The 27,974-nt window shown below is 37.7% G+C and overlaps 1 protein-coding gene across 7 annotated transcripts in view; it reads right to left on the reverse strand.

Moving 5' to 3' along the window:
* Positions 1–27,974, reverse strand: part of TRPS1 (transcriptional repressor GATA binding 1) — a 210,431-nt gene that overhangs the window by 127,878 nt on the left and 54,579 nt on the right. For 6 of the 7 annotated variants that reach the window (XM_051778430.1, XM_051778424.1, XM_051778429.1 and 3 more), the window contains 2 exons: positions 26,039–27,168; positions 17,620–18,223 (listed from right to left, as the gene is read on the reverse strand). In XM_051778430.1, coding sequence (XP_051634390.1) covers positions 17,620–18,223; positions 26,039–27,168 — 1,734 coding nt within the window. The remainder of the gene's footprint in view (positions 1–17,619; positions 18,224–26,038; positions 27,169–27,974) is intronic. The other variant, XM_051778431.1, reaches the window with a different exon arrangement.

Here is a 27,974-nt window from a genome sequence, read left to right on the forward strand (position 1 = left end):
TAAGAGAGAATGACTGTCTTTGCTCTACACAAGGACTAACTAGTACTGAAAATACAGTCTTCATCTTCAACAGCCTTAACACTATTCCCCTCTTAAAGAAATGTCACTCTAGAAATTTAGACACATATATAAAACAAGAAAAATAAAGCTATTAATAAATAAATAATTATTCCATGAAATAATGTTTTCAGTTTTAGCTGAACCTCCCCCTTGCCTTCTTGTTTAAAAACATATTAATATTTCCCATTAACCGGTAAATTACATTATGGAGACAGAAGAGTCATTAACTGCAGATATGCCAAAGTCTTGCTTTCTACCTCCGGTGATAAGGCTGCCACTCGGACAAAGCAGAAGCAGGCACTCCTTTTATTTTTATCACTCCCTGTAATTGCTGTGTGGTGGTGTATATGTCTAAGCTTCCTTCATACTGCCTGGAGATGAAGCCACTACAATGAATGGCCAACAAATATAGAGTTATCTGACTATATATTTTTTTTGGATTTGGTAACTCACTTCTTATACTTCTCAACTGCCGTTGTCTAAATTTGCATCGGCTCCAAGAATCCTAGACAGATAACTCAGTCACAGACACTTCCATCACAATTAAAAGAGACAAGTCCCGCCCAGAAAGTCCATGGGATGGGGTAACTTCAGGAAGGTTGTTTTTCCCTAAGATCTACGGATCTAGAGCAGGAGTTGCAGTTAATGCCAAAACTCTCATTTATTTCACTGAAATCAGGTCCACGTCAAATGGGGTAATAAAATAATATGGGGCAACAGGCCAAGAGAAAAACCACTGCTTTTTGACCTGGAGACTCTGTAATGGCACCTGCATGACACATGGGAAAAAAGAGAGGGTTTTTCTGTAATATTTAAATGTAAGAGTGATTGAAAATGACATTCAAAGCTAATGCCTTGTTTTGGTTTCAGGACTACAAACTTATTCTGCCTTTTTATTTAGTTAAAATGTTCTATGCCTGAAATCAAATTTCTGGATTTGGGAACACTGCAGCAGATTTCATGTTCTGAACTTGTACATCATCCTTTTTAAACTCATATTCCAGCTTAAATTTCAATGCATGTCAAACACAAGATGTTAGGCACACTTAATGCAGTTCTCTGCATGCACACAACCCTGTTCTGGCTTTCACCTTCTGACAGGGAACCTGCCATCTGCAGTGAAAGCTCTGTCTTCTAAATGCAATTTATAGTTCCCAGGCTATGTTCAGACAGCTTCCTTAGAGAACTCCATCTGTTTTGAAGCTCTGATATGCTTTTTTTTTCCTGCTGCTATCATTATATTCTTTTTCCCAGAAACTTCATAAACTCTCTTAATGTGTCCTTTCTATCCCTTTTGTAATCATTTTGTAGTCATGATGCCACATAGCCCTTCAAGGTATCAAATGATGGTGATGTTGGTTAAAAATAGTCAAAACTCACACAGAAAAAAAATAAAAAGGTCATTCATTTTTCTTGCTATGTACAAAGCCAAATCAAATGTTGGTCTGAAACAATCGAATTTAGTATTTCAACAAGAAGGGGACAACTTTTTTTCCTTTTTTTTTTTGTACAGCTTTGCACTGGCACAATGTCAGCATATTTTAGGCATTTTTGATCTCAGTTATTAATGAAGGGTAACTTGAATCTTTCAACAGTTTTTCCTAGAAAAGGATGAGGCAGGTTGACATTCTGCACATACTAACAAGAAAGTGACACAGCTATGCTGGGTATGGTAGAGTCTCCAGAAAATCCCAGTAGAGGAAAAAAGGCATATATATTGACTTTCCCTTTGGAAAAGAAACCAAGAGCAGCTGAAGTACTTTTGACAATAGTAAGTTAATGAATACAGTTTCATTCCAAAAAATACTAAGGAAAATCCATACTCTTTTATGATTCTGTCCTGACTACAGGCACTATCAGTACTTTAAAGACTCAGCTGGTCTCCAGGTGGAATCTTCTTGGTTTAGCAGGAAAACAGAGCAGTAGCAGCAGCACAAGTACAATTCAGTAAAGGCACTGGTAGTCACATCCAAAAAAAGGGACACATGTAATTTCTATTGAGATACTTCAATAACTAATGTGAAGTGGACTTAAGTGCTAAAGGTCACTTGAATCCATTGACAGCAATCTACAGTCTGCAAATATGTCAGACAAGCAATATGGTTTCCCTGTAAGATTGCATGTAAAAATGGCTTTTACATCTACAGAAGGATCCCAGCAACTCCACCTGAGACCTATCACTTCTCCACCCTTTAAAAACTGCAATAATAAATAGCATTTTCTCTCCAGGATTCACTGAAGCAATGCTGAACAGGATCATCAACAGGATAAGGCTATAGTGGAGAAAGCACAAAACCTCTCAAATTTCCTTCCCATTGTTGTTATGCTTCCACTAGCTGCATCAGCCTCTTAACTCTTCAGCCTCTTAACTGAACTATGTAAGTTCACACACATAAATATGGCACGTGCTATATATATATAGTCAAGATTTTTTTAATATAACATGGATATATTCTAGGATTATATAGAGCTGGGAATACCACACTGTCATGCCTTTGCACAGTACACAGAGAAACCTCAAGACTAAGAGGAACTGGTCAGGCTGACGTTTCACAAAGGGCAAATACAACTGGTAATTTTTTCTTTCTCCATCTAGAGAGATATTATAAATATATTCAGGAAGGCACAGACTAATCTCTTACATACACCCTCTATTCAATCCATCCCCTTTCTCCTTTGACACTGACTATAGACTTCTTAGTCATTTCAGTAAGTTTACATTTTTTCTCAGTTATTTCTAACAAACCACACTTACATGGCAGGGAGATGAAAGGTTGAGCAAGATTCTCAGGGCTCATGAGTAAAGTTCCTAACAAGGCACAGCTGATCTACAGACAGACAGACAAAGATATCAACCATGTGTTGAAAATAAACAGTCGCAGTGAATTCTCTTGCGCCAGGAAGGGGGGAACAGCGCGCCGGCAATATCTGAGCAGCGAGAACAGTGTTGCCACTTCTCTGGACCTGCGTTAGTCCGGTGATGGGAGTATGTTGTTTATACAGTCACGGTTCTCATGTCTATCTGCTGTTCTCACCATCTTGACCTGACATGAATGGTTTTGAAACCATTTGTTCTTGTCAGAAGTGTGATAATATCACAGTATGGCAAACTAGTCTGCAAAAGAACAGCTCCAAGAGACAAGAGATACATGTATACCAGACATACAAAATCTCAGCTATTTTTTATAAATTTTTCTGCTTCTGAACTACCTGATATCCAACATTCCCAAAACAATTTGATAATGTTCATAAATCTCAGTGTTCTTTAGAATCCACTATATAATAAAAATATGCATCTACAGAAGAACCAAAGAAATATGCATTTGTCCCAGATCACGAGGAGAGGAGAGGTTCGGAGAGGTTTGGAGGGGAGGGGAGGTCTTGGCTCCTCCTACCCCATGGATCATCCCCTCCTCTCCTGCCTAGGCAGTCTACCAAGCTCCATCATGGACAAATATTAACCTGTGAAGAGCTACTTAATACCCTTAGGTGAATATGCCCATCAACAGCAAGTTTACCAGTCCTGGTAGGCAACACCAGACTAAACATCCAATATGCTCCTGATCATTGTGAAGAAGTATTTTCTTAGCAGTAATTTGATTCTCTTGCTGCAGCCAATATACTGTAAATGCCTGTGTTTTATAAATTGCATCATATGTTTCAAAGCATTTTATGAAATCCTATTTAAAAAAAAACCCAACTTTGAAAGGATAAAAATATTTGGATATATACATCCCAATGTATGTCGTAAATATTAAAATTTACAAGCAGGAAAATATTTTCAATGAAACAGAACCAGAATAAAAGCCAATGGGTCCAGATGCAAAGTAGATCTAGAATAAGTGCACTGGAACATGGCATAGAAACACAGTACAAGGACAGACTGCATATACTAGATGCACCTTAAGCCATAAAAAACAGCAGAGAAGCATAAGGCAAACCATACAGTAATAGTACTACTAGTGGTTGTACTTGTGGTTTAAGGCCTTCCATAAGCCATCACTGGAGCATTTGCCTAAGGTCTTACTTCCAGTACTCTGTGAATTTTCCTCTTTTGCAGACTTGTTGCTGTCACAGCTACCACTTCCTATGTGCACATCTGCAACGAATGTCCATTGGTTAAGATGTTCCTACTGTTGTGATAACTTTCTGCAAGCGTAAATTCCAAATGTAAAATGGTAATTAACTCTCGGTCATGGAAAACTTATTATTTATATAATTGTTTATTTTTTTTTCAAATGAATCCATACATAACCACACCAAGAAAATAAGGTACCAAGTTTTCTTCACTAGGTTTCTGCACTGTTCATAGATTTTGCAGGTTATTATAAAGAACATAAATTTTCAGAAAAACAAAGATATTTACAAAAGAGAAAACAGCATATTGGACAAGTAGCGATTTTCCATATTACTTTCACTTCAAGTACATATAGAAAATCTTTGGTACATTCTTTACCTCCCACACTTCTGGAAATTAATAATCCAACTGCAGTAGAAAAAAACAGGCTTATCTTACCAAAGAAAATCGACGGCTGAGTATCATTTTTTATGAAGACGTAACTTATGTTTAAGAACATAGCTTGTGAATGTTTTAGCACTGTCTGTTCAAAATGTATTAAAGAAATCAATGAAAGATAAAATACTTGTAAATATGAAAGTTACAGAGAACTAGGGCTGAAACAAGTATTTATTATTATTTAATTAGTAAATGTTCCAGGTATTGAAGCACTGATTGAGATCATATTTTATTACACATGAAAGCAGTGTGCCTACTGAGAAGTTATTTTGTTTTGTACTTGCTAAGTCACTTTTAAACAGAGAAACTCTAAATGCCTCATGAATATAGACAAACTTACAGGAAGCATTAACTAAAAGAACAAACACTTAAACTTTCATTATGGGCTGAGTACTATTATTATTATTCCCAGAGACAACCAGGGCCTGTGCAAAATAGCTATCATCAGCACAGCTAAGCCTTGGCAAAATTTGGGGGACAAACTCTGGACCTGCAGAAACTATCAGGGATGGTGAGAAAAGACTCTGACAGAGAAGAATTCAGAAAGCTCAAGAGTCCATTTTCCCTACGCAGAAAAGTTTTCATTGATTAGTTTGTTTGGTTTTATGTTGGGAATTGCATTGTTTTTCCTAGACTTTATCCTGTCTTTCAGGAGGAAAGGGGGAATTTTGACTAAAAAGGAAATATAATTTTACTTAACTCTTGTTGGTTATTTTCTAGAAACATTATTTATAGGCTCAAATGATTATGGATATTTTGTAAACAAAAAAAATCATTATGAGATTCAAAGCAGATTCAGGTCAATGCAATGTAACACTTTACATAACAATCAATAAAAATGTCAATACAAACAACTACTAAAAGCACCATATGACATTCCAATGGGAGGGGGAGAGGAAGGGAATTCTTCATTTTCTACTTAGACGCCTTGTTTCCTTTATCAGCAGATGGCAAGCAAATTACTAGTTCAATCCATATGTCTGTATCTGATAGACAGTGTTTTACAAGTCTGAAATTAGTTTGAAACATTTTGAAGTTGGCCAGACTACAGAGGAAAACAGGATAACTTTGTCTATTAATGAAAAGTTGGTTTTGTCATAACAAATACTTCCACAAGCTACTACCCATCCAGACTCATTCAGTCTCTAATGGAATTGTACCCAAAGACATAATCTGTGTTTAACAGACTAACAATTTGTAGTTTCACCCATTCTGCTCTTCTGCTGTGCTCCAACATGTCTCCTTCCACTAGCTGAGGTTTACTTAGTGCTGCTGATGAAAGTAAGCGAGGTCATGAGAATATTTTTGGTAGGAAGGGTATCAGATCGCGAGGGCCATTTACGTGCACGTTGGTAGGCATTCCAGAGGGAACCTGTCGGAGCAGAGCCCATGTAGACCAGCACCCTGGCTCCAACCACGGCAAAGTGCAGATGCCGAGGAGAAGATTTAGACAATTTTTCTTAATCTCTCCCCATCACAAAGCCTCCACTTGCAATGCAGACGATGAATATTTTAGGAAAGGCAGATCAGAAAGCCTAGACAGTTTTTATAACAGAATGAATGGTTTAGTAATTTTTCTTTCAAAAGAAAGCTCCAAATTAGGAGAATTTTAATTACTTTTACTGCAGTAAAACATGAGTTCCACAAAAGATTGAGGGGGGAGAGAGCCAAACCAAGCTAAAGAAGACAAGAAAAGGGAGGCTACAGTAAAGTTTCTTTGCAACCTGGCCAAGTAAAGAGAAAAGCAGATCTATACTGATAAAAACAGCTGACAGCAGGGGTCCAGAGGCATTCACAGCCAGGTGGAACACCAGGTACATCCAGCAGCTCTCCAGGCATCGGGAGCCCTTCACTGTGGACTGCTGGATGGAGTTCCTGTTCACTTCCCAATGCTTACAAAATTTAATTTCTTTGCCAAGGACCTACAGAATCAGCACAGATACAATATTTCTCAACTCAGTGTTTTTAAAAATGTTCTTTCCTTACAACAGTGATGTACCTGGGGAACTAGTGCCCAAAATGGCTTATGCTTCACTTCTTAAGGAGGGTATCACTACAAAAGCCCTCAAATACCTTTAGCAATGATTACGGTTGCTCTCCAGACTGTCAATTCACTCACTGAAATTATGTATTTCAGAAGAAGTTCAGTCCAGAGGTCTACACCAGTGCCAGTTCAAGATACTGAAGTCAAATGCAACACCTCTCCTGAGATACACACATTTGGTCATGAGGTTTGATTAAAACATGAGGAGTCACTTAGCGGAACATTATACCAAGAAACTGAGGGTCCAAATTTACCAGACATTAACTATACTCTTAATTTTTTTCAGTCCCTACATCACATATGCTCTGACAGTTGTTATGGGTAACCACCACAAGGACCTCTTCCCCTCAACTGTTTAACTGGCTATTAGAAGGCAAATCATCTCAATTAAGAGATGATTAATATTACAGTCTTAAAAGCATGGAAGATGTATTTAAAAATCCACTCAGATTTAAAACTTCTGCTAAGCAGGACATAATTTTCCATAATGGAAAAATCAGTAAAGTTGTAAAAGTTCATGTTCTTTGCTTTAAAAGTTATTAATACTTGCCTTACAATCCATTTGGTTAAATAACTAAAGGAGTTTTGTGTTCATTGGAAAACCTTTTTCCATTCTTAATTTCAATATCTTTTTTTTTTTAATTTCGTTCTAATTTTTAACCTAATTTAAAATTAGTAAACACACACATGTATGCGCACAAACATATGTAGGTGCCAAGATGTTTACAAGCTTTGAAGCCTACAAGATTTTAATCACGTTTTCCATTAACTCTCCCCACCCCTCAAACACTGCATGAAGTAGGGTTTATGAGAATTTTAAACAAAAGGCAATATTTAAGTTTCTAGAACACCTCAGTTAAATATAAATGAGTTTCAGTAATATGCTAAAAGGAACTGTGCTGTCAATTGAGAACTTTACAGATGATTTGTCTTTTTTATCAGCTGGAGGGAGGAATGCCAAAATTATCACCATAGCTGAGTCCATTTACTGATTTGTGAAGAAAACACTTTTCCGAAAAAGCATGCTGACTAAGCTTATTCTGCACAATACCAACTTTTAAACAGGTCTAGGATACATTCACCTTGGGTTGAGAGAGGAGCTTCCATGAAACACCAAAAAAATATGAAGTACAACTCAGTATTTTCTAACTCAAAAGCATAAGTCCATGAACATTAAAGCAGTTACTATCAGAAAAAATCCTCATAAATATGTAAAGATATTATTCTCCATATGTCTTATAAAGGGGATAATAGCTGTATATTAAGTTTTGCTTTGCTTTGAAAGCTCTCACCTTGTGGTGTTTGCCTTACAGCCTTTTAGTCATGTACAGACTGGAGTAGGGAGAGCTTTGAAGTGCCCAACTTCCAATGAAGTTTCTAATATTTTTTAATAAGTCTTAAGAGGTCTGTGTGTGATTTACTGTAATTTCAGAACAAGCTCAGAAATTTACCCTAACACAAGGAGTTCCTTCAGGAAAGAATGGGAGAATCCTTTGAGTACACTATCACTGTTGGAGCATGGAGGGAGAGAGGCATGAAAATACTCTGGCAACATGATCAAGTCAAATTCAAAATACTGTGTATATAAATAATGTTATTCAGAACTTTAAGGGTAACAAGACAGAGTTTTGTATAGATGAGATTAATTTTTTTTCAACCAGCAAATATAGTTTTGGCAATTCACAGCCAATTTTTATAATTGCAATGAAGCAGCTGTGATCAAACTCTATTTGTAGCATCATAATAAATTTGCCCCCCACCTACTAAAATTAGTTCTAAGCATCCAAAATCCCCATTTGAACATCTGACTGAACAAAACAGGCATTACTCCATGCCAAAACTGGAGGAAATAGACCTAAATATGCCATTTTCTCAACCAGAAATTGTAGGCTCCCAGAATAACATGTGAATTAAAACTCATTTCAAGCTTGTTTGCATTGCTCCTCATTCCCATTCATAGCAAATTTCTTGACAAATGCTCTGATTATTTCTCTTTTTTCCTCACTTTTTTTAATTTAAAGACAATTTTCAAATCACAGACAGTCTTGCAAGGAGAAACAGCCAATAGTACAATCCATCTGAAAATGGAGAGGGTGGAATTCTACTCTCAGCAAGTGCTGGAGGCAACTTACATGATTAAAGACTGCACTGCAAGCCATCGTTAAAAGATGTCTTCCCATAAGTGAAAATGTGCAGTTTGCTACCATGCACATCAGAGGCACATCAACCAAAATGAGGTCAAAGTAAACGAAGAAATGCAAATGCCTTACTCCTCTCTTCCCCTTCTCCCCCCCAGGCTGAAGGAAAGAATAGAAATTTTAACAAAATTATAATCTGTTTCTTCACTTTTTCTCTTCCATCGGTATTCTTGCGAAAGTTTACATCATCACACCCAGAGAAGTTAACCAGGAATATTGATTCAGGATGCCTATGGATCAGGCTCTTCTTGCTTTGATTACAATAGCACTGTTGCACAATACAGAGTATAACATGTCTCCCTTCACTCTTGTCTTTTGAGATGGGAAATTGCCCTTATTCCCATTTTACTGATAGAATCAGGAGACTAAAGCCTAGAGAGACAAGAAATCACAGAGAATTAAGCATCTGACTAGGACAAACATGATTCACCAAACTGAGATTTGAAAATCTCAGGCAGCACAGGGATACACAAACTCAGCAAAGATTTCTAAGGCTGTTCTCAAGCTGCCTGTAAAGGGCAGCACAGCCTGGGCTGCCAATACCACATTTGTTTCAGAAACCTAATACTGTGCACGGCACAAAAAAGGAAAACATCCCTGTTCCTCTTCTCATCTTTATGTTAAAAAATACATCCTATCTGAACTCTAAGTAACGTAGCATGCAACATGGAATACATATACTTATAGATTTATATTACATATATTACTATATCACTACAAAAAAGACTGTAAGATTTTCTAAAATACATATAATGCTACTAAAAAAATGCCTAGAGAAATGTCAGCAAGAATCACTTAGCCACTATAAAGCTTCATTTTACAAACAGAACTTGGTGGAAGAAGTAAATTAATTATATTAAGCAGGAAATTGTTCACTAAATCAATTGGACTCATTAGAGACCCTAAAATTAAGACTACTTCGAAGGTAACCACATGCATATTTTGAGGAGTGCCAAGGTAACAAAAGACATTCCAGAAAATCTTTTGCATATCTCACACATACACACACACACACGTATTTCTTTTTCAGCACACATCTGTTCATCTAACAGCTATTTTCTGTAATTGTCATTTTTATCCAGCTGTATTAACAGCGCTAGATACCTCCATGAAAAAAATCACAGAACGTATGTGTGCACTGTTTATTCATAAATCTCTTTAAATCTTTACCATTTTGAATTTTTTACAATGTGGATAGCATCTGGATTCCTTCAAATAAATTATAATTACAATGCTCCCTTTTAGTTCAATAAATCAAACATTTATTTGCTGTCTATCATAATATCCCTCCTTTAAAAGAATATATTTTTGTCTTTTAATTACTGGATACATGTAGAGAGTCATCTGAAATTCAGCACAAAAAGCAACTCTGCACTTCCAGCTGCAAGAGGTATCTTCACATAGATTTTCACTGTTCAGCACCATAGTACTTCAGGCAAAAATAGAATTATGTACAATCCTTGCCCGCATTCATCTATGAAATTTAATTCTCCATTGAAAATCTACATGTTAGTAGCAAGTTCTGCCCTCGAACATGAATGTGTGCTTCTTATTAGACCCAGTTTGGCAAAGATTACCCTTAGTTTCTAAATACAAATGAAGCTTCCACTTCATTTCAGGTATACAATCTATTGCTAAGAACTACTGGCAGTACAGAACAATAATAGGGACGTTTAATGGTTATAGTCGCACTTAACGTTTCAAAACTTTGGTAAAGCTCAACTAATTCTTTAATTTAGTCATCGCGCAAGAAGCTGCATTTACTTACTTCCCATTTTAAGCAAGGCTTCCCATTGACAGTTCTCCAAACTGTTTAGACTGGAGGGAGCTGCTGCTGCACTGTTGGCCTTTGCAGTGCCCACAGTTGTGCCCACAGTTGTGCCCCACACCCGGCTGCTTTAACCAACCTGCAGCCACTGTAAGCACAATGAAGAATTAAAAAAAATAAAAAAAAAAAAAATCAGGAATGTATCTGAAGACAGTAAAAAAAGTAGCTGCTTACCAGATTGGTCACGCCTACAAAAATGACATTGCCTCGTTCCATGTGCCCAGTTCAGCAAAAAGGGGTTTGAACAAGGGCTGCAGGACCGGGTTGTTGTTCGGGGACAGCAGAGGCGGCTCAGCAGCGCAGGGAGGCTAAGCTGGGAGGGAGAGCTCTGAGACTCAGCCCAGGGCAACAGAGGCTCTGGCTTGACCTGCCACACATCAAGGGCTCCTGTTCAGGCCAGGAGACAGTGCTGGGGGCCCCTTTTGTGCCCAGACCCCCACCCAGCCCAGAGTAGTGGGAGCTGCTAAGGAGAACTGTACCCAGGAACCGAGGATACTCCTACCCTCCTGCCGAGTTTGATACTGCCATTCCCCATGGCAGTGATGGCACAGAGCAGCTGCCTCACTCACCAGGTGATGTTCACCCAGCAAACCAAGCCCAGGTGTAGGCATGTGGTATCCAGGTGAAAACAATGCACAAACCCTTCTCTCTCTCACCGATGCTGGGACACCAAATAACAATCGTAGAGAGCAAAAGAGTTCTCCTACCTAAACTAGGAAGGGTAATATAAAATGGAGCTAATTGAATGTGACACTGACTGTCAATCTGTTTTGGCCACTCGGTTCAATACAAGAAAGCACTCTTTTGTTCTCATCTGCATTACAACCTCTCCTATCCAAACGCAGCAGCTTGTTTTAAATCAAGAATTATCTCAGTTCTCCCTGCCTGAATCATTGTTATTGATCATAGCAACTTCAATAAACCCTGTTGCTTACGCAACGGCCTGGAGGCCCATACCCATCTCCCCATCCCTTTGTTCCACATACTGATTCACCTTTTCATCAAGGATTTTGACGTAGCTGCTGCCCTTTCACATTATTACTGAGCCCCACCCAAATAATGATTTTATCACTTAATTCTCTTCTAAACCACATTTCGTAAAAGGGAGGGAAAAAAAAAAGAAAGAAAAGAAAAAAAACCCTGTGCCCTCCTGGGTGGGTAAACATGGATGAGGTGGGGTTGTCTCACCACATGACAGACACACCCCACACAAAAACCAGAAACATGCCTTTCATTGGGCAGGTTAACATTTTTCTAAAAGTTACTTTCTAGTCCTATCTGATCACTCTGTCAGGATGAGTAATGCAAAACATTCAATTTCATATGGGTTTGGTTCCAGTAGTTACTAAAAGCAGCCAAGTACATGTTTGTTTCTAAACTACTTGAAAACCTTCAGAAACCGTTCCTGAGCCCTTCACCAGCGCAGGGATTTTACCCGTCTCGGTTTTGCACTGTAAACATGAAGCTTCAAAACCATTTCTCTTCAAGTCTTAACTTTATTTTCTCATTTTCCTTGTTGAAGGATTCTTGTAATTTTCCAGGATGTAGTTATATTTAAAAAAGTAGCCCACTACCTCCCCAGGCAGAGACTTGTGGAAACAGGTGCTTCTAAAAAAAATGAGAGACTTTGGCAGCTCTCTGACCTGCCAGCGCTCTGTGCATTAGTAAGACACAGTGCCTGCTGAGTTCCCCTCAGCTAATTAGAGAACCCGTATGGCAGTGAATGGCCTTGACTATAAATACTTCCTGAAAGATCTCTAACAGAGTCAGAGGAAATGGGAAAAAAATGAGATGCAGCTACAGGGAAACTATTTCAGATGTTTCTTGTTTAAAGGGCCGCTTTTTCTTTCTTGAAGTGGCCTAGGGATGAGATGCAGCATCTAAGACCTCCACAAAATTAATAGTAAGAACTGTGATACAATTATATGCATTAAATTTATTTCTGTAGATATATCATTAAGATTCTGCTATCTAAAGGTGGTTGGAAGTGGGACATAATGCCAAAGCGCACCAAAACTTCCGTGTGTCACCCTGTAGTGACCACCGAAAAATCACATTTAAACCAAGATCCCACTCTGCTTGAACCTTGTCATATTGCTCATCATGCTCCTGCTAAAGGCAGCAGCAGCAATACTTCTACCAGCATCAGAGAGGCAGGTTTTACCTCAAAAGTATGTTAGCCTTCTGGCCAAGAACTGAATGTTTAGAGACGTCTTTTGGAAATCACAAAGGCCAGCTCAGCATTCCCACTGCTTTGCATCTATTTGGAATCCAACTCTGTGGATAACAGGAGTCAGTGCTTTATAATAGGAGAAATAATGTTTTGCCACTAGGGATTGTGTCTGATATTTACTACACTGGTATTAAATCAATTATATGTAAATTTAATGCTTTCATACCAATTTCTTATTTTAAAATTAGCACTGTCAATCATCCTCATAGGAGAATGCAAAACACGGAGAGGGGAAATAACTTTTTCTGATTTCCTGTCTCCCCCAAATTTAAAGCCATCTAACCAGCTTTAGACAGAACACTATATGATATATCAGAAGTGCAAATATCACAGCCAAAAAGAAAATAACTCTTCTTAAAGTAAATGGAAACTTTCTTGAAATGCCATGATTTCCTGTAGTGTGTAAACAGTCTGATCATTATGGTGAAAATAATCTCAGCTTAATAGAAGAACGGATTTTATCCTTTGCCCCATATAAAAAGCTCACAGCAAAGGTTAACATAACCTCAGTTAAATATTTAATGTTACAGCCTGCAGTATACCTTGATAAAAATCAACACTACCTTTGCAATAATGTGACAATCTCTCTCTCTTTGATGGTACACAAATCCCTCCATTACACGAATTATGGTTAATACACAGGAGTCTCCTTGCTGTCTGTAGGTCCATGTGGCACCACAGGACACGCTGATCTGTGTTATTCTGCATGTGTGTTGGCTAAAGTACGATGTGCATACCAACACCTTTAGGTGGGCTAACTAGGTCTGTGTATAGGTCTGAAGGCTCAGGCTACAATTTCTCATTTTTGCACAAAACTTTGTTCTGCAGTGTCCACACATACGAAAAAAAAAAAGGACACTTCATTTAAAATCAGTTTAGCAAAAAGCTCCCGCTGTCCAAGATCTGCACTGTCAAAGCATTAAACAATCTGCCTGGCCTGGAGTCTGCTGGCTGCCAATGTGCTACCCAAAAAAAGGAACATTTTTGCATCTCAATAGACCTTCCAGTATCAACAAATCTTTAAACTATAAAATCAGCTACTCTAAGGAAGAGCAGAAATAATGTCTACATTGTACCACGCTGAGGTACATTTTTGGTAATTCCCATTTGCAAAACATACCAATTCAATGTAAGTACAGCTGCTGGAAATATTTTAATAAGAAAAATAAATTAAAGCTACTCACAGAAGTGTATCAAGCCCCAGAGAAAGATTCTGTTACACACACACAGCTTAGAAGCACTCCCGGGAAAAAAGGTGCATCCACTGCACATGTGTCTTTGCACACGTGCAGAGTTTGAGCTCTCACCACTGCACCATCCCCAGCTCCCGAAAGGTCACGAAAGATTCAGGCTTTTAGAAATCTTACCCTAATGACTCCCACAAATAATCTACTGTAACACAGAGTCTGGGGAGGGGACCATGGCCATCATGCATGGAAAGAATGTAAGAAACAGCATAAAAATGGCTGAAAGCCACTCCAAGTAATTTCCAAAAATTTAAAATTATCCTGTAAGCATTAGGGATTTCTGTGGGCCAAGGTATATTTTCATCCCTTCCCCAGTTGATTTTTATTGTCTCTGATATTTTATCAAAATTCTAATCACTTCTAAACTTGTAGTATCAACCTCTATCTATATGAAAAAATGTGAAAAAACCTGATCTCGGCTTTGCCTTCTCCCATTCATTGGAAAACTAAAAAATGAAAAGCACACAGTGTTGCTGCTACTGTCAAATCATTATAAATCATTTATAATAAGTAGAACCACTTTACAAATACTGAATAGCCAGTACAACCAAAGGGATGTGTTAGGGACTTTTTTTTCAGTCCATTTCTCACAGTGTTTATTCACTGAGTAATCCCAAACTTTTGGCTTCCTCTGTGTCAGTCTTTGGGGGGAAAAAAATTAAGGTGTCCACAGTGATTTTATTATAGGTTTTGTTTCCTAGTCACCAGTCGTCCTAGGATACAGTGTTTTGCATGAGCATTCATTATGTGATACCAGAAGGATGTATTGATTTAACACTTTGCTTTCAGATAGTACCAAGTCCTACTAGCTATTTCACATTAGAAAAATAAATGTATCCAGAAGTGGATAATAATGAGAGACTTACTTAACAGTATAGTGTATTTTTTTTATTTCAGAGAATTATAAAAATTTGCTTTTTTCAATAATGGACGGTAAGTTCTTTTCTGAATAATTTCTAATTCTGTCTGGGCCAAGTGAGTTCCCAGACATGCCTATCTGTATGTAAGGTAATATTTGACACTAAGCTCCCAATGGTTGAGCTGACCATCACTTTGTCTTCTTATTTCCTGGCTCCAGTACTGCATCCCATAACTGTCTACAGAAAACTAAATCAAGAGCAAAATAAAGGAGTTGGGTTTCTATGATCTTTTCCACAAACTGAGAGGAAGAGGGAACTAATATCACTCACAGAATCACACTCCCATACCTCCTATCCTTCAGATCACCCCTTACCTTAAAGAAGTTTCAGTTCTCATTATTTTTTCCTCTATCCATCAATCATGATGAAATATGTAAGATTAGGAACTCTGTTCAGCAGATAAAAAAAGTTAACCTCCTTCCTTTTTTTTTTTAATATTTCAAACTGACAAACGCAACTTGCCCAATTTTCAAAGAAGAAAAGTAAAAATTAAAATACTGTAACTAAGGAAAAGACCCAGAAATCTTTAGCACAACAGAGTTCAAAGAGCAAGGCAGCTAATGGAGTACCCAAAAGTAATTCCTATTTTAAGGGTGTTGATATGATTTTATCAGTCAGTATAGACATAATCTGCTAATAAATCATTAAAAGACATAAAAGTTGGATTGTACAAATTTTAAAATGCGATGAACTAATTTATATGGATTGTTAATACAGAAGAATAAGACTTTTTTTTCAGAAAAACACGGAAATTATAGGTTCTTCATATTTCTGAGAACCCATCAAAATATTTCCAGTTAGATAAAAATACTAATTTGAAAAAAAATTTATATATGTATGTAAATATATATATATGTGTATGTGTATATATATATACATTAGTGCTTTTTTATAAAGACTTCTAAAAAGTGTCTGAGATTTTTTTTTTCAAAGGGCATAAGAAGCAGTTTCCCATTATATATTCAGTGGTGGTTAAAACAGACAATATAATGGCCTTATCTTACTGCTTACTAAGATTTTAGGCTCCAGCTACCAACCAAATTTAGACCTTTATAGAACTGATTCTGCAAATTTGCGGATTTTTGTTTATTTGGGTTTTTTCATTCTTTAGTAGTCAAAAAAATAAAGGAAAATTATTTGTATTCTGATAAGCCACAATTTAAGTGGCTTCTCTGGTCAATATGTTCTGTGCACAGCTAAAAACCACTACAAGAACTGAAGTGGGATGCATCATATGTACCGCATGATTTCGACTGCTAGATGGGTTTATGTCTATATGTTAATACATATTTCTAATGGAGGAGAGAAATATAATCCATCTACAGTGAGCACACACCCAGGTTAGCAACAGGGAACCTGTCATACTGTAACTGCTTCTCATACATTTAAAATCTGACAATAACTATTCATGGCCTGTAAAGTACCAAAGTCTGTGGTCTCCCTAAACTGAATGCAGAGTTTAAGTGATAGGTATGCTGTTTTATAATTAGAATAACTGCAATACTTTTAAGACCACTGACTGTATTTAAAAGAGCTTTTAAGTCTTATATGTATACCTATGTATAAACTTAGCAGACCATGGAATAAAACATATATCTTGCCTTTTGTCTTCTTCTTACATGTTACAGTAATGGATGCTATGGTTATAAATGTTCTTATAAAAGACAATAAAAGAAACCAGCAGATCATCACTTCCATTCTAGTGAGGTTTGTCTGCACACTGACTGCTCCTGTGGCAAGTTTCTGTAAGTTCTGATAGGGAGCAGCTATCACTGCTACATGAAAACATCTAGTGACGACTCCAGGAGGAAGGTACTTATTTGTCTCTCAGTTCAGGTCCTCAGAATTTGACACCTTTTCTAAACCCAGTTTTCTCTACAGTGGGAAAACATACCTCACCAGAAGGGGAAGTTGCTTATATACAGGTCCTTTTATTAAAAAAAAAAATAGGAATTATTTGGTGTAGCAAATATTTGCCATCTCTTATCACCCGAGCTCCTTCCTTTTCTCTTTTTTCTTTTTCTTTTGCTTCCAAGGCAACCAGAGAAGTGTCAAAATTGATATATAATTATGTTGCTTCATAAAAAAAAAGGTTACTTTTTATTAATATTTAACTCAGGTTTCATATTCTTAGATATGTAATAATATGAAATCTTGTTTAAGTGTGAACTGTCACCACAAAATTTAAGAGGTGATTAGTTGTTTTAGTGTAACAGATGTGCAGCCTTCTGGGGTTCTAAACCTTCCTTCTTCAAATGCATGACCAACCTGCACAATTAGCAGGAATGATTAAACAAAATTCAATCAGAGCTAAATAGCAAAAGCAGAAGCACTTGCTTACTAATACTACATCAATATATAGATTATTTTATGTAACCCTTTGTAACATTTACCTGCCAGTTTGGCTCTACAGATTTGAGTCTTCCTTTGATTTTTTTTGGTTTGTTTGTTTCCACACACTGAAAGAACCCCAACCACATTACTCCAGACCTGAAGAAATCATTTGCATGGCTAATTAAACATAACATACATGTAATCACAAAAAGCAAGAGGAAAAAAAAATAGTTTCCTACCCGTAATAAGGACTGGGATTCATCCTTCGTCTTGCTGTCCCCGGAACCAGAGTAGGGCTGGGTGAGCTGCCCAGGTTTCTCCGTTGCTCCCGCTGGCACGCCCTGCAGGAAACCCTTGCTCTCCACTGCCAAGCCGTACATGGGCCTTGCGAGATGGGCAGCTTCGACATTTGGACTATCCCGTAAAGGCTTTGGCTGCTCTTGGCCAACGGACACTGGGGTCAATAAGCCCAGACTGGTCTGTGTGTATGATGGGCTCCCCCTCAAAATGTCTGTTCCTCTCCAGGTCACGTTGCGAAGATCATCACTGGGGCTGTCAGTCCAGCCTTTCTCCTTGAGCACTTCCTTATCTTCTATCTTTTCCCTCTTCACTATGCTGTCAGATATGGGCTCCCCCATTTTGGGATCTGGATTAATCAGACTGTAGACCTTGAGATCAATTTTTGGCTCCTCCTTGATTGACGAAACACCGTGACTGTCCTCCCCATTGGCTGTAGTGATGTCCATCTCCTGACAGTGCACAGTGTTGAAGTGCTCTAGTAGTGACTGAGTGTCAACAGCTGTGAAGCTGCACTGACGGCATTTGTAGCAGTTGTGTACTCTCCTGGAAGAAAACCACAAGCCTATTAACATAAGAGTCTCCCCTTGGCCTTCCCTCTCACAATGGTTCTACCTACCAAGATTAAGAAAATAAATCGAACTCAGTGTGATCCCCTCTAAATAAAGCAAGCAGGTTTACTTTGGTGTCTTGTACAATAAGGCGAAAATCCTCCTGGTTTTTCCCCTCATGCCTTGCAATGGCCTCCTATCATTCATTCACATTTCTCTGCATTATTCTAAACTTTATAAAATTTTCACTGGGATTTTTTGTTTTTTCTCTTCAGTTTGCTGCAATACACTTTTCACTTTCTACTGCAGTAGAAACACTAAAGAAACACATATTTGTCAACCAAAATCAAATAGTTAGAAGAGGACAGTTCTTTTTTATAAAAAAAAAACACACTTTATATAATATAGATCTATGTTAGAAAGTTAAAATTTTTCAAAATTTCCTTTACTTTCCACCAATTTCATATGCTTTTGCTTGACAAATATGATTTTGAATGGAGCTCTGTTTAACTTACGGATAAGTATACAGGAAAGGACAGAAGACTGAACACAACAGACAGTACTTCTTGGTTCTCTAACACATTTTAACATAACTTTGAAAGATGCCACTCTAAAGAAAAAGCAAAACAATTGGCTGTGTCACTACAAACTGTGTTTTCCTGTCAAATACAGATATTCTTGGGTAGGAGCTGTGGAGCAGTGTGGAATAATACGCCTTCCTGTTTTAACTCTAAAAGCCTAGATAAAGTACTGCATTACTATATTATGTAAAGCATATGTTGCTATATGGGAACAACATGTTACCCATTTACTGTATCTATCATAGGAACAGAACACTGTTTATGAGCTCTCTAACGCCATTATGAATAATTGTTTATAGTACAGGAGTGGTCAGAGCCCTCTGCCAGGCTCCGGGCCCCACTGCGCCCGGCATCCTACCAATGCAGAGCGAAATACCACCTCTGTCCTCCAAAATGTACAGAACTCTACAAGAGCTTCTCTCCCTACAGACATGCTCACACATCCACACCCCAGGCATTCAGAGTCACTGCAGCGTCTTTAGCCAAGGTAAAAAATGAGTCTTTTGCTATCCACACAGGACAAAACTTGTATGAGAAATCTGTTACTGCCCTGACAACTCCAGTTGTTTGAATTAATTCTTTTAAGGCCAAATCTTTGTTTCTGAAGTCGATGGCAAAACTCCCATTGACTTCAGTAAGAGCAGGATTTGGCTCTTGATGCATTTGTAGAATTGGAATGATACACAAAATGTCCCTTATAGACTATGATAGTTTAGAAAGGACAACTTGCCAAACTTATTAAACCCCTTGTCTTCCTTCTTTCCTTTTGTTGGAAAAACAAACCATATGTTATTTACATTGTCTGATTTTCTTGCAGTTGTGTCAGCGTGAAGACATGAGTACATATTCAGACTCAAGCTTTTTAGCCCTTGTGCAATATCAGTTTTCTTTTTGTCATTTTCCCTATTTATATTCATTTTAAGCGACTAGATGGGCTTGTTCCGTTATGCAAAAAATATATTCAGCAATTCTCCACACAGCCTTATGGCAACCAAATCTACTTGTGGGAGAGCAAGCTGTGGGTTAAAATCCTGTTCTGGCTGTGTTCCTTTTTCTTCATTCTGCAATTGTGTTTTATTAAAATCAGCTTGTCTCTCAATGCAACACTAATATATTCTCTCTTGCAACTTAATTCTTTCCTAAACCAAGCTTAATTCTCTTCTGAACCAAAAAAAAAAAAAAAAAGTGCTATCTGATCAAAACCATTTTATAAATACAAAAAGCCAAGTTATAAAGAGGGTCAGCCCTATAAAGGTGGGATATCATCAGAGAAGTCCAAGTTAGACAGGGGCTAGTTATCTTAAAAGCCAAGTTAAACAAGACACCATTTGGGGCTAATGGCTCAACCACATACACTCCCCATGTGAAAGTTTATCAATCCTTTGGGACGCTACTTAGCCCTAAGTGTCTCTTGTTTAACTTGGCTATTTCAATAGCTAACCCCCTTCCTAACTTGGCTCTCATCTACAGATATCACACCTCCAAACAGCTGATTTTTTTCTGCCTAACTTGTCTTTTTTTTTTTCTTTTTCCGTTCCACACTGGCTAAATGTTTTTGATCAGGAGCCATACACACCACAAAAGCGGTACCACACTTTTGAGGACACAAATAAATGCTGATTATTAGATGCAGTTTAAACTATATGGCTGAGGCCCAAATAAAATTACCTTTATTACATGAAAGGTTTGTTAATTTAAATTATTTCTAATTGGTTCAAAGAGAGTCATACAAGCTTTCCTTTGTTCTTCTGTGAGACTGTGATAAGGACTGTGATGTGGAAAAATCGAGGACTGACTTCAGTAAGTAGTAACTCAACAGACCTTTTTTTTTCAGGACATACACTTTTCCAGTATGCATTAAAAATCTGCCGTTGACATTCTAAATCTTCATACTTTGCATGGGTTTGTCCTGTGTATTATTCTATCCCCAAGCTCCAAAACATAAGCCAAAGTTTGGAACTGTCTAAAATAAGTCACAGTCCCAAATACTAAAATAATAACTATGATCAGCTATTACAGAACTTTTGAAAGTGAGAAACTTAATTCTTTTCCAGAACAAGGCATAAAAAGAAAATGTTTACTTGCCTGTTTTCACTCCACCCTGACAGCAATCAAGGATACAAGTTGGCAATGTTTGATTTCTCTTTTACTAAAATTTAAACCTACTCCATGTTTCTAAAAACCCAAGTTACATCTAGAGTTGTGCACAAAGCTCTTCAAAGCTAAGCAACAAAATTTTAAAAATTCCAATTTGCAAAGTACACAATAAGCAGTCCTGTGCATTACCTCAAAGCTACACTTTACAGCTAAACTACAGCTATACCATCTGAAACTCTGAATTCATCAGGTGCAATACCATGTATTGGTACAGAGCTGCTCAAAGAAGAGATGTTTGAGGAAAATCTCAGTCAGTATGGAAAAAAGTGATATAAATGAAGAAGGAAACAGCATTCTCCCTTTTGTGGTATTGTTTATACAGCATTCAAGCAAACTGACAGCAGATTCAAGCCATAAAGTGGCATTCTCTGCAATATGGCATTGGGTTGGCAGTGTCATCCCATCCACTGATGTCACTTAGCACTATTATTTTCACTACAAAATAAATCAAAGTTCTGATTATTTGTGGACATTAAAACATCTATGGCCCAATGCTAAGATTAAATGTCAAGAAATTCAGGCCAAACCTTTACTGCACAGTTACATTCTGACAACTCTAAAAAATCCTATCATTATTTGTAATGAAATACACCTGATTTGGGCACTGTAAGATACAAGGGTTTTCATTTGCAAAATCTTGAAGTTGGAAAGATTAGATGGGGGGGGGAGGGTTTGATGGATTTAATATTCCTTATTTGAGCTTCCTAATAGGCTGTGATACTCCCGACACTAGTCAGTTGTTAATTAAGTCTTGTTGACATACTTCTAAGTAGTCTGAAGTATTACAAAATACCATCCCCTACAAAACAAGTAATTTTTTTTTTAATTACCTGAAGACAGTCCTAGGCTCTAGGGCATAGAAAATATGCTGGATGAAGGTATGGCTGTCATATCACTTCCATTTTTATGCATGTTTTGAATTTAATTATGAATATAATAATTACTATCATTTCTCATGAAGAAACAGGTTTATAAGAAAGTTTACTTTGGGGATGGATGCTGCATTCAAGCTTGTGGGTAGGGAAAATATTCAGAAGGAAAGACAGCAAGCAAAGTAAGCAAGAAACTTCAGTGGAGGGTTAGAAAGGAGAGGAATAGGGCAGAGTGGAGAGCAAGGCTGAGATAAAAGGAGAGTAAAACCCATTGGCAAGAGCAAACAAGTTCAGAGCAGTGAATTAAGGTGTCAGGAGGATGGAAAAGGCCCTCATAGCTGCTGCTGTTTTTCACTGAGTTAAGGCTCTTGCTCTGCTGCAAAACTGGGAGCTGGTGGGCCTCAATTTACACTTTTGCTCTCAGTTGGCTTCTCTGGGGAGTGTCCTAAAGGCTCCACATTTCCATACTCTGCACATCTTAGACCCTGCTCTGGCATCTTCTGCCTGAGATATTGCCAGGTCAGCCCCAACACTGCTGCCCCCAACACTCCCACCCCAGAGGTGCAGCCCTGGCGCTGGGAAGGCGCGAGCTCCAAGCACCCCTTTGCCTTTTGCCCGTCTACCTCATTTATCTTTAAGAGATATGGAATTATTTAACTTGAAATTAATTCGAAATAATTTCAAAGGAGAACCCTACACAACTGCTGTCAACCACATTTTCAAAAGAATTTATTAAAACAATGACTCTGCACCAGTGCCACAGCTTTTATTTCATTTGAATCTTTATATTTTCTTTTTATATTTTGCAGTTTAATGAATAACTACCCTATCTTGTTTTTAAAAAGATGTTTAGAGGATTTTTCAGCATAGTATTTTTAATTACTACTAGCACCGATCAAATGCTTTCTGTCAAGTAAGGATTTATATGAAAAATTCTGACTTTTGCAAAAATGAGAAAATGCATTGTTTTCCTACATCCTTTAGCAAAATTAGGAAAAAAATTATTTCTGCAAGGAGCTGCTTTAATTTAAAAAAAATATTCAAAACTAATTATTTTGGAGCAAGCAGGAAAATAATCTCTAGACTAAGTGATCCAACATGCAAAATTTCCCCAAATTCTGTTTGATTTTTATCTAAATTAAGTGTTGGCATCTTCTGGCTCATCAGAATACCAGACAGTTCTGAGAAAAAACTAAGCTTCCCAATGAACATGAAGAGTATCCGATTCCTCGGAGGTATAATGGAAAATGAGTAGTAGCAGAATTAGTGGAAAATGGAGGCCAATAAATCTTATAAGGATTTATTTGAGTAAGCACATTTTAGTGAGGTTTAAATACAAGTAAACTCAAATGCAGTGATTCATTGACTTCAGATTTAACTGAACAGCTCTCAAATAATCATGTCAAGAAATACTGAATGAATGTTAAGTGTAAGTATACATTTCTGTAGACAGAAAACTTGGAAAAAATTGCTTTTGCAAATTCTAATATTGTTGCAAATACATGGCTGCAAAGGAATAACACTGGGACATAGAAAATTTTTTAGCTAGCAAGACATAGTGAAATTGTAGACGTAGAGCCAAAAGGAAGTAAAATAAAAAATAAAATAAATTAAGCATGTTGTTCAGGCATACGACTCAAAAATGAAAATAGTGCAGACAAAAAAATACATGAACAGAAATATGTAAGGAGCATCTAAAGCCAGCTCTGATATTCCAGATTGTCAAGTCTAAACCTAAATATGTGAACAGCAGAACACTTTCTGCCACCACACTAATGCTTAGTATTATGTTTAATATTAGAATCCATTCAGCTTCTTATTATATAAATGTGCATTAGATATATGTGCATGGACAGCATTTTAAATCCATCATATATATATATATATATATATATATAATGTGTGCAATAAAAGCGATATTGAGAAAAATTCTGATGAAGAAACATAGAAGTTCAGCTAGGAGTTCTGTGTGTCACATAACTCTTTAACACTACTATGTTATAGATGTTCTACTTTTTAAAATCTGAACCATTCTGTATTTTAGTTCCTAAAATACAAAAAGGGAAAGAAAACACATATCTGATACATGCAAAACTTCTAATAAAAAAAAAGCCTGATAATAATAATAAAAATAGTAGCTACAATGCCTCAAAAGTTTTAGTTCAATAGAGTGAAACCTAGGTTTTACATAGGAAAGCAATAAAACCTGCTGGTGTTTGCCATTACAGACCAGCTTTCACAAACAGAACTAACTTCTGTGACTTAAAGAAACATGTATAGTGGGGGAAAACAGCAGCAGCACAAGCAGAAAAGAAACAAAATTCAAATTATCAAGGGAGGAGTGCAGAAGAAAGGGAAAGAAGTTGGCAGTTATGAGGATGTTGTACTTCACTTTAATTACACAATATCCTGAGTACTCAATAATGTCATAGATTGGAGGGTTAACAGAATACATTGTTCGAGTGTCTTAAACAGAATAGCTTAAGTTTAGACAAACAACTTGAGACCCAAATGCTTAAATGTATCTCTTGATTTTCCAAAGTGCAGTTCCCTGTCACAACTGCCACAACTGCAGGGTACTGAGCCCTCCAAAGGAGAAGCTACAACTGCCTCATCTCAGACTTAGCACTTAATTTTGAAAGTCATGTCTTCTCCTTTCTTTGGGAAAAAGGATCCTAGCTCGGCATGCTTGTTAAAACTTAAATTACCAAGTGCAGCAAAAAAAAAAGGTTAGTTTTTTCAGTGAAGGAGCCATTTCAATCTTCCAGTTATTTAACCACTAAAAAAAGATCGTTGCCATGCCCCAGCGGCGGACAAAGTGCTGCCTATGGAGTTCTTCAGCATGGCTCAAAGCTGCTATAATAATGCTTGGAACTTAGATACCACTTTTCATCTTCAAAGCAGTTTACAAACATTAACTAATTAATCCACACAACATCCCTCAGGCCCACTTGGATCAAAAATGGGGCATTGCATGCTGGGACCTGAATCCTCCGTGGGCCCCAGCTCCAAATTAAAGATGAGCAATCTGCTCTTTTTTTTTTTTAATAGACTCCTGATACATTGCCAATGCAGCCCTCTGTTGGGCAACATTTGGATGCCCCCAGCTTTAATCTCTCTTAAAGTATCATGCCCCAGTCTGCCTTTGTTAATTTTAGATGTCTTGGAATCTATTAAACATGGCAAAGTTTCTTGAGCTTTTAACAAAGCTTTAGCTTTGAAAATGCATCTTCTTTTGTCTTCATTCTAGCTGGCTTCCACGCAAAGATCTTTTAGATGAGATAGATACTGAGTTTTCCGTTGTTGTTGACGCATTAGCCTTAACTATTAACATATTCAGCATGATTTTCTAATATTTAACATCGCTTTTGCAGCGGCACATAACTGTTGCTCTTCACAAAGCCTATGAGCCACCTCCTCCTCTGATGTAAACTGGACTGCCAGTTTACAACAGCCCAGGAACTGACCCAAGAAGTTTAGCGGGGAGTTGGCTGCCACTATGACATTGTGTCAGACTGAGTCAGGAGACTGGCTGCATCCACCTCCAAATAGGAACATTAGCATTTAAAATAAATAGAATGACACTGTAAACCAGCAACACGAAAATAAGCATCTGCAAAAGGATCTTGGGGAATGACATCAACAGACAAAAGAGTGTCTGCTCCCAGTGGGAAACCAACACCAAAACAGCAGTGGAATGCTCTTAAACTAATTATTACATTGCTGGACTTGGGAATGGAAAATACTACAAAAAGGTAGTACATCGAAGCACTGTCATGGAGCATGAAAGGGTTCACAGTCTATCTTGGAAAGTAAAGCCATTTGTGTTCCCTGACTGAATGAAGATGCCAGCTTTCTTGTAAAAAGCCTAAACTAAAACAGTACCTAAAAGATTCTGGGTGGAAAATAGTTGACCAAACCTCAAATATGCTGAAACTTCAGCATCTGCACACAAATCCAAATTTGCCTCTCCATTGTACAGGTTTAAATGTATAATTAAATCCACCAACTTAGCTGGTGGTTTTCCAAAACAAAGTCGATGTTGGATTAGACTCTGGCTGTAAAGATTTATATCTACACATTCATATTTTGATTTCCAGTTTCTTCAAATGTTTGAGGAATGGTGACATTTAATTTAGAAATTATGGGAGGGCTATTTGTTTGGGTTCAAATCATTAATCACTTGAAACTCCACTGTACCTGTAGTGTCGGGAAATCTCTTCTTCCACCTGGGTAGTAAAGTCACATTTGGTACATGAGTGTTCTTTGTTCTCCTTGAGCGTCAGCGGCCCCTCTGCCCCTGGCAGGGCGTTTGTTTCTGGTTTGACATCAGACGCTTGGCCTTCGTGTGCATTCTCATAGTGGAGCAGGAGAACGTCCACGTCGGGAGTGGAGAATGAGCACTGATGGCACTGGTGTTTGACTCTAGAGCTTCCTGTCACCCCTGGAGACAGGTGCAAAAGCAAGAGAGCACAGTGGGAACAATTACTTTTTCTGCAAGCAAATGGATAAGTAATTTCTCCAAGGTGCTTTTCTGGGCTGCAGAGGCCTCGGGGACAGAACTGACAGTGCTTAATGGTACATTTATGAATGTTGTGTAGCTGCTGATAGTGACGGAGAAGTGGGCCCACCACTATTACATCTGGGCCATGGCTCTTTGAGTACCTAAAGTCACAGAACTGACAGTTGTAGCTCGTCACCATGCTGTCCTCTGCTCCTTTGCTAGTCAAGTCTTTCTTTTTTGCCACACTCGCACCCTTTTCTGTCTTTGTCACTAACTCCCCATCTGCATTTTTGGCTAGATCATTCTGGTTAATGACAGATCCCCTAGAAAGCTTATCATTCAGGTCTGGGTGAAGGTTTCCTGCCTGGCTTCCCCCATGCTGTTTGCTGTAATGTTCTAATAGTTTCAATGAGCTGGACGATTCACAGCTGAAACTGCAAAATTTACACCAGTAGTAACTGGTTGTATCGGTACCATTTTGTCTAGAGGAATCTATTGGCTTGATGGGCACCGAATATCCAACTGGTGTATCATCTCCTGCTTTTACAGTGATTCTGTCTTGCCACTTCCCCAAGTCTCCAGAATCACATGGTCGAAGAGTAGGACTGGATTTATTGGAGTTTTTCTCTGAAGTTTTACCAGAATCAGAGGAGGGAAGGGCTGCTTTCATTTTGTTTGGGTGAGTCTGTAAGAAGTGCTGCTCTAGTTCAGTGGAGGAGTTGCCCATGTAGGTGAAATTGCAGAATTTGCAGCGGAAGTACTTGGTGTTGCCTTGGCAATCTGGAGTTTTCCGCCCAATTCCAATAAAGGTTCCACCTAAAGTAACCTGTGAATAAAGAACAAGGTCAGTTTAGCTCCACTGTAGATTTATTCAAATAGCTAGGAGTGGGAGGGGGAAGAGAAATAGAGAGCAACAAATTCATAAGCCTCTTTGATTAACCATCACCTCCATTTTCATTTGTACTAATGTAGTAAGATTTCATACATATACCCTCACATGTTTAACATTTGTTGATGAAGATTTTTAAATGTTTCTCAAAGCAGAATATATATTCCATATGAATAATAAATATATTGATTTGGGGAGACTGAGGCACATGTACACAACATGATCTTAGCACTCTCTGATAGGACTATTCCTTCCTTCACTAAATGATTGAATAATGTCATTGATAAAAGACCCAATAATCCATTCCAATATCTCAGAACCCTTTGACAGCAAACTTTGCTGGGAATCTATGCCAGGTGTGGAACAAAAGAATGGGTCCTCAGTCTTTTTCTTTCAATACACTTACATGTTTTAATCATATTCATGTTTAATAGTCCAAGAGAATTGTTTTCTAAATAAGAGCAAACAAAAATTAAATTTTAAATAACAAATTCAGTTTGCTGTGTCGGAGTATGACCAATTCTTACAAAGACCATTTCTACAGGAGTATCCAGTATCCGCCAGGATGCCTTCTCACAGAGCCGTAGTGGCTGCTGTCTCAAACGAAAGGCAGTTTTCTCAAGGATTACTCACTGCAGACATTCTCCAAGGAAATCTTCTGTTCCTCTCATACACAGAGCTCAATTTAGTAAAACAAGGATGGAAAAACTACAGTAGAAAAATGGCATGTGGCAAAAAACCCT

Source organism: Manacus candei, unplaced genomic scaffold, assembly GCF_025592945.1.
Source record: "Manacus candei isolate 608988 ecotype Guabito, Panama unplaced genomic scaffold, ASM2559294v1 h1tg000013l, whole genome shotgun sequence".
Lineage (NCBI taxonomy): Eukaryota > Metazoa > Chordata > Aves > Passeriformes > Pipridae > Manacus > Manacus candei.